We start from the raw sequence: 16,004 nt of genomic DNA, 5'->3' as shown, positions 1-16,004 counted from the left end.
CTTTTTGTTTCCAAACAAGGAATTTTAAAGTTATTTAATATTTTGAGTTCTTAAAAGTATTTATTTTTGCAATATCTATTAATAAATCGATAGACCGGAAGTTTGTGGATTTTTTTATGCCAAATATTTCAAAATCGGTTGGGCGAAAATACGTTATTTTAATTTTTAAACCTTAAAAACGCTCTACTGAACAATTTTGATATTGTCACATAGAACTCTTTGATTCCAAGCCCGCGAATTTATACAATGATTGACTGTCCGAAGATTCAGTGTTTTAAAAGTTTGTATAATAACTAATAATGAATATTTGTGGAACATACTGTATAGTGTATACATTTTGTTATTTATAAATAGCCATTACATATTATGTATTGATTTGTTATCAATTATATTATGGTGTTTTTTGTTTAAATACAATTTTATTAAATATTAGACTGTCATTTAAATAATGCCACATGTATGCAATCTGTAGTACATGCAATCAAAGTTATCATAACTATTACTATGAAAATTCATTTGTTTTTTGAATCTCAATTCATCATGTTATTTATGCAAAGTATTTTTATATTTTTGTAACTTTATTGTAAAGATTTTAATTTATGACTTATAATATACTGTATAAAAGATCATTTTTGTTTCATTTTGTGTTTCTCCTTAGTTGATTATTAGGTACCTAATTCAGTATTTCTCTATTCACTTAGGCCAGAATAATATTATTTTTAAGATAATTATAAAATAAATCTATACCGTCTACTAACGGTTATTAAAATTATTAAAATTATAAACTATCATATTAATATTGTATATTTGTATTACAAATGCTATCAGAATAATTCGAAAGTATTAACTGTTAATAGTATTATACTATTTATCCATATATTAATTATCTGATATATTTATAAGCATTCAAAGTTCATAGGGAGAATACTCGTAGTGACCCTGAATAACTTCGGAAAAAATGTCGAGGAAAATAAACAACACCTAAATGATTAAATATCGTAATGTTGTGTTCATAATTTGTTTATAAATGATCATTGATCTTTAATCAAGCTTAATTTTATTGAGATAGAGTAGGTATATATTATTCAGACTTTTATTGAATACTAAGAATATTCAATAAATTCTTCTTAAACTTCGCTACTGTTAATATAAATAATATAGCTTATATATATAAATAATTAAGTAACTTTTGTTCGGGGAGAGGGGAGGATGATCAGAGGAAAAAACTTAACATATTCGGCTATGCATACATAAAAATAGGCGCTTTATTTAGGAAATCATTGCATGCGTAAAAAAAGGTCGTTATTATATAATCTTAAGTGAAATTCAAGTCCTCTAAATTATATATATATATATGTAATATACTACATATGGTTCATAATTAAACCACATAGGTATATATATTTAATAAACTTCATTTCAAGTATTGTACTCAAAAGTAATTAAATTATAAAACTGAATTTTCTTTTTTTCCAATTCGCTGATTATTTTTTTTAGTTTACGTAAATTTGCTTCATAAATTTACAGGTAAAAAAGTAAAAAAAGTTATGTGTTTCAAAAAGGTTTTGCATCAACATCATTATTGAGGTAGGTACTAAATGCGTTATATTTTAATTAAGTGTAAAAGTTGCTCGACGGTTATCTTTACTATGAGAATTAATTAATTAACTATTTGCTGATGGTATACAGTTTTTTTTTTAGTTAGAAGTAAAACGACTACAACGACCACTGATGTATATAATTTAATCAATTATTAAAAACTAAAAAGTTTTAAAAGGTTTGATTAATATTTTTGAATTAAAATTATCGATTGAAACCTCATCCAAAAATTTGTGCCTATTGTAGATTTTGACAAAAGTTTACATATGCTATAATTAATGTTTGGCCTATGACAATTTCACAATTTCCAATGGTTGCTGTTTTCATGCATTATTTTTTCTCAGAACATCTAAATGTTTTTGTAACTTTAAAGTTTTTAAACTTATCCAAGTACAAACATACATTATGTCCCATTGTCCTTTTTAAAATGAAATAATAACTCCATATTTTTTTACAAATACGAAAAGCAATACTATTAAATGTTCATGTCTTTTCTAACAAAATGTATTAAAAAAATAGTTTATATTTCATTAAATTATTTTGTTATTAAAAATACCACCGTGGATCACACCATTATAATATACACCCCTCCTCTTTATGTACTGATTACAAGTAATAAATATATTATTAAATTAATGTAGTAAAAAACAAATGTAAACTTTTAATATTTAATTATTGGACTTCATTACATTTTGTTAATAGGTTGATTGTGCATAACATAGGCATTTGTTGTCTCCGTCTTACAAACGTACAAAAGGCACATTTGACGTTCACAATAATACATTTTACTCTGAAATGTATACAATTTAAGTGAATATACCTCTTATCAAATTTAAAGATAATAATATTATCTGGGGCGTTTTGGAGGATTTTATTGATATTATTATTTTAAAGTAAGTAATCACTATTTTTAATCTGTACATTTTTTGTACATAATTTTGTATTTTTCAAAACTGACATTCGCTCTAATCTTAGAAATTACAGAGTAAAATGTGTTATCGGGAGAATAAAATTTGCCATGTTGTAGGTACGTTTGTAAGACGGAGACAACTAATCGTGTGGAGTCCTCTTAATTAAAGTTATAATCATTATTGCGTAATATTGTATTAGGTATATTATAGTTTTACTGGTATTATGTAGTTGTACCTACCTTATCGTGTCTACACGTTGAATGTATTTCATTTGAACTTACTGATCCGTAAGGCTAAATTTAATATACACCGTGAAACTTATTTGGTGGAAATGCCTGCACGAGATTTGCGATGACTAGCAATCAACTAACTAATAATTGTGGATGTAGACATATGCATATACGTACATATAGTTTGTAAATATTAAATAATATATTATTTTGTATGGTATTGGTTCGAAATTTTTAATTACTAATTATAAATGTATAATGTTTTATAACCCTATTGAACATGACAGATAGGTGTATACTGTATATTATGATTTTGATATAAAACGAATTAATGTAAAACCTAGGTATTCGTTGTAAAAAATATTTAAACGGCTGTAGCATGTTTATAAGTGAAAATCGTACGACGGTTTTTTTTTTAAACAACCGTCGCACTAATATGGTAAAGTTTTTATTACAGTTGAACTATTACTACAGAGCGTATAAGTCGTGTTCAGTAGTTACCTGATCATAGGTATTCATACAATGTAATTGTGAAATCAAATTTGTAATTATATTTATAAATATAGATGTATTTTGTTTTAAATGTAACTTATTTAATGATCGGTACAAATTATTGACAATCTAATTTCAAATTAAAACTACCATCACAAGTATTATATTATTATTAAGGTCAACTACATGAAGATTAAACATAATACGTTAATGTTTATTGATAAATCTATCATTTAGGTACACAAGGTTTAGGTTCAAAATATGTATGGCATAGGATTATATTATATTATTATTTTTTTTTTAGCCATTTTGACCACAGCATTAATTTATTATTCCAATAATTAATCGTTATAGTTGCTGTTATCTGTTGAGGGGGAAAAACGATTTATTTTAAACAAAATACCATCTTATCATGCAGTCGCTTAATCTCACAACTATTATAATAAAAATAAAAAATTATCAGCACTCAGTTGTGTCAAAACCGTTTTTTAAACAACACATAGTATTCTGATTGCACTCAGAGGATTAACAACCATGTATACCAATGTGATTAAATACCTATAAATTTATAATTGTTCTCTCAGTTTGAAATAGTTAACAAAATAATACAGATATTGTAGGCATATATATCCGCCGCCTAATATTTGTGTTTTTTTTATCTACTGTACTCTACTTGTATTCAAAACTTCTTAAAATATTAATTATGTTTAACTGTTTTTTGAAAAAAGTTTTGTGTTTGATCATCCTTATCAAATTAGTAAATATTGATGCTGCAATAACAGGTACGTGTTAGAAAAAACAAAAGTATTTGTATTTAAATTATTAATTTTTACTTTGAGTTCGTATGTCTTTTTAAATTTTTATTGAAAGTATTAAAATAAATAAATAATATTTAAACGCACCCATTCATTTTTAATACTAGTAAAATATCATTTCAATTTTAGCTCAAATGATATTTAATTGATAACACAAAGGAAGTATAAAAATAAACAATGTTGTATAGTAATAATTATATATAAGTATATTATTATTAAAATAATATTGTACATAATATTGTTAAATGACCACATGTGTCGAAAAATAAAAATAAAATAAAATGATTATTCAACCGGAAGTATTATATATAATATAATATGTTATTATTTATTAGTATATATATTTTGTATGTGTGTGTGTGTGGGTGTGTATGTTTGTTTTTATCAACATTTTATTTGATTACTTGTATTTGGTTAGAAAATCATTTTGTTTGGAACAAAAAACTGATTTTTATAGTTAAAATTATATCCATAGTATTTTCATAATTAAAACGTTCTCTTATAGTTATAGCTTGTAAAGTTATTGAACATTCAATTAAACAAAATAATCTTCAAAATGTTCAGTTCACTTAAAATCAATACAAATATATTGGAAACGTTTTTATATTACTTGCTAAGTAAAGATTTATTTTTAATTTTAAATTAAATTAATTGTATTTGTAATTAAAGTTGCATCTAGATATTTTTTTAACAAAATATTGACGTTATATTCAAAATGATTTTTGAATTTAAAAAAGCAATTCTTTTTTCAAATGATCACCTATAGCAACTCATCTTTTGAGATTCTTTTCATTATTCAGAAATGTTCTTAGATAGAAAACTATTTTGGTGGAAGTACCTATGTACCTATGTATACCCTAATATTCATGAACCGTAAAAAATACTGACTGCTCTTTAACAATGTTCTAGTTTCGGACTCACTGAAAAATCTTGTTTAATCTCAGGGTATTAGACTAATGTAGAATTCAGAATTAAAACTTAAGTAATCATTTTCGATCTAAAAAAGTTAAGTAGTATAGTGTCCACTGTCCAGTCATGCATACATTGTCCGTACACATTTAAAATATTTAAATATATATACGTAAGCTTTTGAGGCAAGAAACATTAATTTGTAATTATTTCTACCAATTTTAGTGGATAATAAAATATGATATTACTTTAATATAGTACTGTGGAGTTATACAAAAATAAATAGATAAGAAAACCTTTTATATTTATGTTTTTATATAGATTTAATAGGTATACGTGATGAATGATAACCTTTTATTTAAAAAATTGTTGTTATGGAGAATCCACATTATGTTCGACTGTAGTACTTTAAACCATTTTATACTTATAATGAATAAATAAATAAAAATAGAAAATATTAAAAATGTCTGGTTGGTACTGTAGATAAGACAAGATATAATTTTTTACGTATCATATAGATACTCGTAATGTGATAATGGCTTTTCTTTTGAAATGTTTAAATTCGCAATGAAAATCAGCCCGAGATTTTTCTCTTCATATTTTCATAACGAATTAAAATTATATAACGTTAGATATAATATAATATATAAAAAAATTTCTTATTTTATTACTTGGTACATTTTGTTTTATACAATCTCTAATTTTAGCATATGGTTTATATTTTATTATAATTAATGTCTATCTGGGTAAATTGAATAAAAACCTAAATAATTATAGTTAGGTAATATGTAATTTAAGTCCAAACTCAGCCTCAACAACAAATTGCTCATCTATACAGCTCCTATTTGGCCATACGGTGGAAGAATTTAAGCCATTAGTTATCATCTAATATTATTGAATAACAGCTATGGCATGCTTCTAACATAAATTTATCAATATTAAAATAGATTTTACAGCAAAATTACTTATCACCAAAACCCTCTTATCTCCTCAATGTCCCTTTTAATAATTTCAGGAAATCCTGCTGGAAGGCCAGAAAGAAAATGGATAAGAGACGCCTTAACTAACAAAATATATAACTGAAAATTACTTTTGAAAAAAAAAATTATAATAATAATCATAATACATAAAACTAAAAAAAAAATATTGTATCCTTCTCAGAAGTTCTTGTAAAGGGGTTGCTCTCTGCTTCCCTTTCTTGTGTTTTCATGTATAATATTGTTTCTGTTCACTACTCTTCAATAAAATTGAATTATTTTATAGTATAATTAACGAATATTATGCTAATGTGCTATTATTAGTATTTTGTAAATATTCTCTAAGATAAATAAAATAAAATATCTTATTTATATTTTTGAACAATGATAATCGATAATAGTCTGTTATAACTTCATTTGATGGTTAACGGTTGAAGTAACTATTAAGTTTGTTTATGAAATATTTTATGCACATAGTTGATAAATTTACATTTGAAACAACTAGTAAAAAAAAATGGTATAATTAGAATTAATAATGTATACGCTATTACAAACATTTTAAATCTATTAACGGTAGTTATAACGTCAATTATTAATAACATATTTCATGCTTGTTATTTATTAGAAATTAGCTTATTGTACCATTTAATAACAATAGTCGTGGTTTGTATCTATAAGTGAAACAGAAAGCATAGCAATCATAGACAATGAAACTTGAACTTCATTTAAAATAATGATTGTTTAATCGGTTAACAAACCGCACGTTATATAATACGGAGTTCACGGAGTGAAATATAATTACTATATTATCATGTTACATTCTTATTTTGAGGTAGATAACCATCTTAATATATTACTTATATAAAAATATTTAAACTCTGTCATTCAAAATATGTAAAAATGTAGTGTTAAAAAGTGAATACTGATTAATTGTCAATTGACAGTGTCTCGTTGTGTCTGTCTTCAACCGATTTTTTTAAAAATTTGTTTACTGCCACTTATATTATTATTTTGTATAAACAGTTCAACAATTAAATATGGTTTTTGCATATAAATTAGAAAAACAAATTATTGACGGAGGTAAACATGGCGATGATAAAACCAATGCTATTAAATCTTATAGGTAAATTATTAATCGACGCACGAGTAGGTACGGATTAACTTTAAAGATTACCTAACAAATTAATTTTAATATGACTACGTCAGCAAGAGTCGATAGAAATATCCATTGAAATCATTGTAAATGTTGAACTTTTTACATATTTTACCTATTTTATATAGTTCTCATTAATATATATTAATAACTCTTCACCTCACCACGAGCTCAACTTACAGGTTTTTGTTATAAATGAATACATTGTAAATATGTCTTGATTTGATAGTTAAATTGCAATTCAATTTCCAAAAAAAAAAAACTCAAGAGAATGCTTAACAAATATTTTATTTAATCTATTGCTCATTTTACACAAAATTGAGAACGTATAAAACAATGTCAATACCTAATTACTAATAGTTATATAATAGTTATAAAGGTTATACATTTCGATGAAATCAAGTTCAATTTTATAATTGAGTTTTAATTTTATGTTTGTTTTTGATAACATACGGAACATAGTTATTACTGTAGATATAGGCTCGAGTACCTATATTTACACAATTTTTTTGAAAGTCAAGTGCACTCAAAACTGTAATATTAAAAAAAATATTTTATCTAATAAGTATAATAACTTATAAGTTATATTACTAAATCAATATTCGGATAAAGATATATTTAAAACACTTTTAAACTTTATCTCACACAAATCATATGGTAATGTAAGCAAATAAGTATCTATTCATTATTCAATATAATATAATTTATTTAAATATTGGTACGCTGGAAGTACCTACTTAGTTAATACTCTTTGAATGTGATAATTACATTATATTTTAGAACTGAAGTTTATTTCTGAAGTTTTTCTTGATACTGCTAGCTCAATGTACGATTAGAAGATTTAAAACAATCTCATCGAACAATCTAATAGATGATGGTTTAATAGTATTATATTAATACTTATCAAATGTTATAGAGCATCTAATATGGCTGTATTATAAATCTATACTATATAGGTACATTACTTCTCTGATTGGCGTACTTAACATTTTATAAGATTAATTATTAATTAAGTAAATGGGATATAATCCACTTTATAAAATATTATTATCTTTTCTTATTGATTAGTTTAATGTATTACCCATATTGTCGAATATACATCACAATATATAGATAATGCATGAATATTAGGTGTGTATTTTCGGTAGATATATTATTAATAATACTGATAAGTGATTAGATACACGATCTATGATCCATCTTCTGCATAATATCAATAACAATATATTATTAATAAAAATTATTACAACAATTTTTTATTTGATCGCGTGAAATGAATATATTTTTTTTAGTAAATTAATCGTTACCACGCATTTCGTACGTAAACAACGAACTCAATGTAGAATTATCATTTAACCGTCTTCGGAGTTATATGTCACTGGTACAGTGGTACCTAATCGAACTCGTGATAAGTTCTGAAAGCTATTGACCCCGGAAAGCATTTTATATTGACATCGAATTACTGTACACACACAGGCATCTTTAATCGATGTAATTATGTGTGAATTATATCATATTATTATTGTACATCCAATAAATAAGGTGACTGTGAATACGGTTAATAGCAATATCTTCACGAATGAAGCATTTACAATTTAAAATAATTAAGACGCCTGTGATATGCGTAATGAGTGCATTACACCAAATAATGAAATACTTGAATAATGAATGGCCGTTTTGTTAAAGGTAATAATGGGAAACAAAATTGGAACGACACGTGGACGGATAAGCTGAGAAGAGATTTATTGAGGTTTTACGATAGACACTCGAGACCGGTAATCAGTGACCATCTGACTAATGTCACGGTAAACACCGTCTTAAAATACGTCGATCTGGTGAGTACCTAACAATAATGTTGCGAATATAATATATTATATATTATTAGGTGTTGTACAAGCTCACGTCCGGATTAGGCAAAACACGAATAAGCCCGATAAAAAAATCATTGGCCTGAATCACTTGTAAACAAAAGAGAAAATAAAAGCTGTTGTTAGGAAAAATATATTTGAATTTAATGATAATATTTTGGCGGCACGGTGAGGGCGCACAAAAGATTTGACCGGCCGGCGTCCGTGAGGACATTGGTCTGGTGTTCGGTGTCTCTTTTTATATAGTTTGAAGCGCCTGTTGCGTGACTGGGGAGAAATCGCCACAACGACCCGCCGTTTAGTCGTTGTCTCCCCGAGTCCGCTGTCGTTGAGACGAACAACCAGAGAGCGCTCTGCGCCCGTGCGCAGAGTCTTATGTGGCCCGTACGTGGTCCGCCACAATATTAATGGTATGCAAATAACGGTTTTTATTATTATACTGTTGTTATGACAGTGGTGTAACCAGGATTTTTTTTTGGTGGGGGGGGGGGGCTGATAGGTAATTTGTCTACACAGAGTTGGTTTAATTGGGGTTCCCCATAGGCCATAAGTTTGGCATACAGATGTCGAGGTCTTATTTTAGGTTTCGGTTTCCGTACGGCTACACACATATTTGTATTTGCAGTAACTTTTATAAACCATAATAATAGTTTGATAAAGTTACTGCATATACATATTTGTATTTGCAGTAACATTCATAGATTATAAGAATAATTTTTTTTATTTCCTTAAAATTTTGTGAAGAGAGGGCTATGCCACTGTAGTACAATTATTTTATTAATATTTTATTATTTTCTATATTATTATAATCATTCATAAAACGTATATGTTCGCAGGACTTCCAAAATTCAATTATGACCATTAACGCCTGGGTATCAATGGTAAGTATACAATATATCTATTATTGATGGTTACACGACAAAAGGGTCTGAGCGACACCTAGGCTCCAAGTGACATGGCTTATTATATTATTGGGTGGAGAAAATTATGTGTTTCCCAATGCCCATGCTCAAAAACAGCTGTGCCCATTATTTAAAAAAATAATATTAGTTTTAATTCTGCAATACTACCTAAAATCGTCACATTTATTTTTTGTTTTCTCAAAACAAGGGTAGAAACGACTTTAAAATACATGTTTAGAGCTTACAAACGACGTTTATCAAAATGTATGTTTGATCTTATTTTTTACAGAAAATATTTGCCTATACGATTTATTTTGAAAAATAAACATGAGGTATTTATCTATTATTATATTAGGATATAGGTCATACATAGTAGGTAATAATACCCAAGTATAATAGAAGATAAATTCATTAGATAAATTATAAACAAAAAAAATGAAGGGCATTAGCACCAAAATTATTAAATAAGTGTATTTAAATTTCTCATGTCTATGTAAATAATAATCAACAATGTATATATAAAAGATTTACAAATAAAAATAAAGAGATCTTCTAAAAAAAAGAAAATAAGTGCACAAAAATGCACAGTAAAATGTCTTTTAATTCTCCCAAAAACCTTGAAAAATTTCGCTTAGTCTCTTTTGTCGTGTAACCATCAAATTATGTTGTGTTTAAATATTTAAAACACAATAGTTTAATGGTAATGGGTCGACAATCGATCTTAATAAACACTAATACGGTTTCGCATGAACTTAGAAAGTTTTTTAATTTTTAATACTACGTATACCTATTTCTTAATGAAATATTTTTGGGTTTACTCGGAAAAAACGTATAATAATATATTAGACCAAAACGGTCTTTAAAGCTTGCCATTTTTAGTGGTAAACTTTTTGCTAAAATGTTGCTTTCGTACTCCTACTTTCGTAGACTTGGCAAGATGAAAAACTTCTGTGGAATGTATCAGATTACGGAGGCACAAAAGTTGTAAACATGGCTTATGACGAAATATGGATGCCTGATATTGTGGCCTACAACAGGTAGGAAATTGTCTATAGTCAAATATTGCAAAACTGGATAATAAACGTATAATGATCGCTTATCGACTGATGTTTTCGCGGTAGGTATATGAGATGAAAGTTGTAAAACGATTTCTGGCCACCGAATTCGTTTAGATTGTTGTACAGTAATTTTAAACATTAAAGAATATAATTGTATATATTATACTTAAGTAGGTATTCAAAAAATAACTGTCTCAGAACTCTTTATTTTTTATAAAAATTACAAAAGATATTCTATAAGTTTTTGTTTAGTTCAAGTATTTGGTGGGTTTAACGACAGTTATTTTTTTGGAAAACCGAGTTATTCTCATATTTGAATAATTATAGTATCTATATATTTCGCAATAAAGTTAAACACTTTTTAGTTTTATTCGAAGCATATATGCACACTTACTTAAGCTTCTTATAAGTTGTAAGTTGTAACAATATTATAGTTTTAGTCTGTAGTTCTTATAGTTCTAGTTTAATCGATCGGTTACGTAAATAGAAATATGTTTCTGGAAAACACGGAACTATGGAAGTATAGAATTTTATGCATACTTGGGTGAACGGTTAATTTATTTACTAACTAAACACAATAACAGCCAACATTTTCTAGTTTAGCAATTAATCGAATTTTGCTTATATGATATTTTAGCGATTTATATTGACGATTGTATCGATAACGGTTTAATCAAAATCGAATGTATCGATAATATTGATTTGTTTTCTGTTTCGCAGTGCTGACGGACATCACGACGAGACTTACGGGAAGATTAACTGTGTAGTCCGTTCGGATGGCATGGTTCATTGGATACCTCCAGCCAAGTTCCGAGTCTTTTGCGACGTAGACTTGACCTATTGGCCGTTCGGAGAGCACACCTGTTCGTTGAGACTCGGCTCTTGGACGTACGACGGAAATTCCGTTAGCATGCAAATCAATCAGAAAATAAACGTAAGATTATTTTAGATTTATTTTTTAAAATACGATTTTATTATTCTGTTGTTACTTGTTGGTGTTAGTTCATAAACATTGTTGTGCTCAGATATTTTTTTTTGTATAGATAAAGATAAGATATCTGAACTAAAAAATGACCTAGTCTGGGTACATATAGATAATAATAAAAAAAATAAGATATGAGATATATTTTTTTATTACATCATGTTATTCTAAAAAATAAAAATGAGTAATAAATATTTTCACTGATGCGCATAGATAATATCAATGCGAATGCTTATTAGTTAAAATTAAATCACTAATGATTATCAAAAAATGTTAAATAATTAAAATTAAAATTAATCTAGACAGTAGCCTGATTGTTATTAATTTACATCTTAAATGGCAGTTAGATATGTACCTATTTTTTAATTTATTTAGATAAGATACGATGTACGTTACCTAACATTCATGCGGTTTTTCTGTGTTTAGACCGCTGATATGATAAACTTGGAAGAAGGTTGTAAGTGGGACATCACAAAGGTGACTCAAAGACGAAGAGTCGAGAGCTACTCTTGCAATTCCAACGACATATACGAGGACATTCACTACAGCATCACAGTGAAGAGGAAAATACCTGCATACCACAGCATAGTTGTCATACCAGCGATAGGTACCTATGCACACTTATATTTGAAAATACAGTATTGTATTAGAATAAGCGAAATTAGACAATTTCTCTAGGACTCAGGACTAAACAAAATATCATTGCGCTCCTCCCCAAAAAAATGCGTTCTATTTCTTTGTCCTCGCCGTGACGATGTTATCCGATGAGTAAGAAAAAAAATATTGATTAGGACAAATGTTATTTCATTTACCTGGTCTTCCTGTTACACTCTGCATAGAAAATAGAAAACTGGACAGAAATGTTTTTAAATTTATTTATACAATTTTTACAATTATAATATTTCTTATTTCCTGACGTCACATGCCTGGCCCAACCCGTAGTTTTGCCTATGAGTACTAAACTACTGCAAGTCTCAAAATATGATATCGCTGTATAATAGTATGATGGATAAATTATAATCAGATATGATATCATATTTGATGATAAATATTGTACAGTCCGTGATGTGTCATAAAACAATAGATGAAATGTACGCGCTATATCATTCATAATATTATTATTTACAATTTTTGCTCTCTCGTCATTTAGTGGTCGTGTTCTTGACGCTATCAGTTTTTTGGCTACCTCCGGAATCGACGGAGAAATTCATGCTGAGTGGCGTCACGCTGGTCATAGTATGCATACTGTTGATGATGATTTCCAGCAATGTGCCCATCATGAGCGACCGAATCCCGTTAATAGGTGAGTTGAGTGTTAACAATATTGTCGAATATAATAATATTAAATTCTGTGAACCGGACGATATTATGAAGTAGTTGAGTTACGCTGGTATTTGCAGGTTAAAATAACCACTCAAAACTGGTACCAAAATTTGTTATATAATTTGAACACATTTGTAAACGCATTTTGAAAATTTGTCCGCATTTGTTCACGCAGCGGATGCCAGCGTAACTTACCTTAACGAAGTCTCACGGCCAAAATCGTTTTATATGATATATAGAGAAATCCGATAAATATAATTAAATAAATTCGCTTCTAACTTGGTTTTTGTATGGTTCTCAAAAATATTTCGTCAAACAAATATGTTGAAATCCGTTATATACTTAGGATATGGGAGTTTTACTGCATATAATATATATTATATTGACGCGCTAATACATCTTGCTTATTACATTACCTAGCTATTTGATTTTTCGCTAACTTTCTGCTTTTCAGTAATGTTTTACTCAAACTCGCTGGGCATGGTCACTCTATCGATGGTATTCTCAGTGTTGTTACACAATCTAGCTAAATCCAAACAACCCGACCATAAAGTACCCAAGTTCATCACTCAGCTGTTGAACACGAAATTCGGAACCGTCATGAGGTTTACGTCACTGAAGGTAAATATAATAGATTATTCATAATTTAGTGGTAGGTATTGCATTTATAATGGTGTTTATATAAATGCATTATGATTGTACACTTCTTATTATTGTTGTACAAAGAAGACGAGATTATAACACTTCATTCTGTATCAGAGTATTATACGCTTGTTTTGTTATCGCAAACACTGCAGCCGATAATTTACCATTATAAAGTATATTTATAAAATAAGACTAGGTGGTATTATATTATACTTGAAATTTAGATAATGGTTTTCACTTAAACGATAGTATAATATGTATATTGTACAAGTGTCCTTAACATTTGTACAATAATCTTAAGTTTATGTTGTGCTATCCAAAACCAATACGAGAAAAAATGTATTGGTTTTACATTGGATTTTTTATTTTATTTTTTTTCATTAATTTTTGTTCGTGAACATTATTTTGAGAAAGAATGTTTAAAAAAACTCTTACGAGTTGGTTCTCTACAATTAACTACTGATTTTTTTCCCGGATAGTCTATAATATAGTGTTTTCCAACCCATGGGTCACAAAATATGTTTGACCCGGCGCTGTTTTAAACTAATACCTAAGTCATTACAAAAATGAAATACAAATTAATTTATATTAAAAATAATCTTTGTGTTCAACAGAATTAAGTACCTATTTATTATTCGGCATTGCATTAAATTATTAAAACTAAATGAGAAAATTGCTTATACTAAAAATGATTATCAATATTACTAGAGTAGTATGGCATACTTGATATTTTTTTGGATTTTCTGTATGTTGTACAAATTGGGAAACACTGTTGTATAGCCTATAGGTACGAATAAGTTTCTGGATGTTCTATAAATAACGACCGGGGAACGAATTTCGTGTTTCAAGTTCGAAATATTTTAGTTTTCCTTAGGTAGGGCTCTAGTTAGAGATCAGTCGTCATTAATAAATTTAAGACTACATTTATCGGTTTTCTCAGCAACAGTTTCTTTACGCAGAAAGAAAAACTAGATAAAGCTGCCGAAAATGTTTGAAAATGTCAGCATTAGTTAATCTGTTTAATCAAGATCCGCTCCAAATCTTTTTTTTAATGCAATGCTGAATGTATCACCTTTAAACTTAATATCGTAATACTTTGCTAGGGATGTGTGAAGGATGAGACGAGTGCCCTTACCTATTTTTAGCTTTGTCATGTTGGGGTTTGCCTTAAATATACAAACAAAATAAAAATTAAAACTTTATTACGTATAATATATAGTTCATTTTTAATAATGATTAATAACTGAAGTTTGACAATATTTAGAAATTAATTCTACATGATTATACATTTGATTATAGAACGATGAAGATGACAAGATTTTAGACGAATCAAATGAAGATAAATCAAAACATCTTCAACTGAAAGAAAGTCAATGGTATTATCTGGCTCTGATTTTAGATAGAACGATGTTTATTGTTTACTTATTTTTGTTTATCGTAATGGTGATTTATTTTCTGAAGTGAATAATACGAAAACAATATTTCACCAAAGATCAATTATTTGTGTTTCTATCTACTAGTTTCTATTAAGGAACAATTTTTTTTTATATTATTCGTATCGATTTTTGCTCTTTTATAACTCTTATATTTTTATAAATTATAAACAAAGGTATTTTTAATTATATTTATATCTAATCCTATTATTAAAAGAAGCATAGTTACTTATTTGTTAATGATAATGAATATTTTTGGTTTTAATTATTAAATATAGGTACTTTAATTTTATATTTTTAATTAACGTTTATGAGTATCTATATGATTAATATCTATAATTTGATATAAGTTTTATATTAAAAAAAAAAATATTATCTAAACAAAAAAAATGTATTTCAATTAACAATATTCATTAAAGGATATTTTTTTGATGGACCTGTATACAAATAAATATTTAATACAATGCACATATGTCTTGAATAATTTAGATCACTTATTTTTCAACGTATTATGTAATATTTATGTATGATCAAATAAAAAAAAAAATGTAATACATGCTAACATAACATATAACAAAAACATAAATTCAAAAACATGAACAAGAATTAAAACAAACAGTTGAACAAGTTTTCATAACCATAGTAAGTATATATTATAATTATTATATATATGAAAAGATAAGGTAAGTAAATTTGATTTGCATTTT

General features: G+C 27.2%; 1 protein-coding gene across 1 annotated transcript; it reads left to right on the top strand.

Moving 5' to 3' along the window:
• Positions 1–3,700: 3,700 nt before the first annotated feature.
• Positions 3,701–15,844, top strand: LOC111028297 (acetylcholine receptor subunit alpha-like 1). Its single transcript, XM_022306886.1, has 9 exons — positions 3,701–4,014; positions 8,773–8,921; positions 9,791–9,835; positions 10,784–10,893; positions 11,635–11,848; positions 12,323–12,503; positions 13,047–13,199; positions 13,674–13,840; positions 15,164–15,844. Exons 1-9 carry the CDS (start codon positions 3,936–3,938, stop codon positions 15,326–15,328), a joined length of 1,263 nt encoding a protein of 420 aa, XP_022162578.1. The 5' UTR covers positions 3,701–3,935; the 3' UTR covers positions 15,329–15,844.
• Positions 15,845–16,004: the final 160 nt, after the last annotated feature.

The sequence above is a fragment of the Myzus persicae genome, unplaced genomic scaffold (genome assembly GCF_001856785.1).
Source record: "Myzus persicae strain clone G006 unplaced genomic scaffold, MPER_G0061.0, whole genome shotgun sequence".
Lineage (NCBI taxonomy): Eukaryota > Metazoa > Arthropoda > Insecta > Hemiptera > Aphididae > Myzus > Myzus persicae.
The sequence above is the reverse complement of the archived record's forward strand: the minus strand, read 5'-3'. Positions and strand labels throughout refer to the sequence as shown.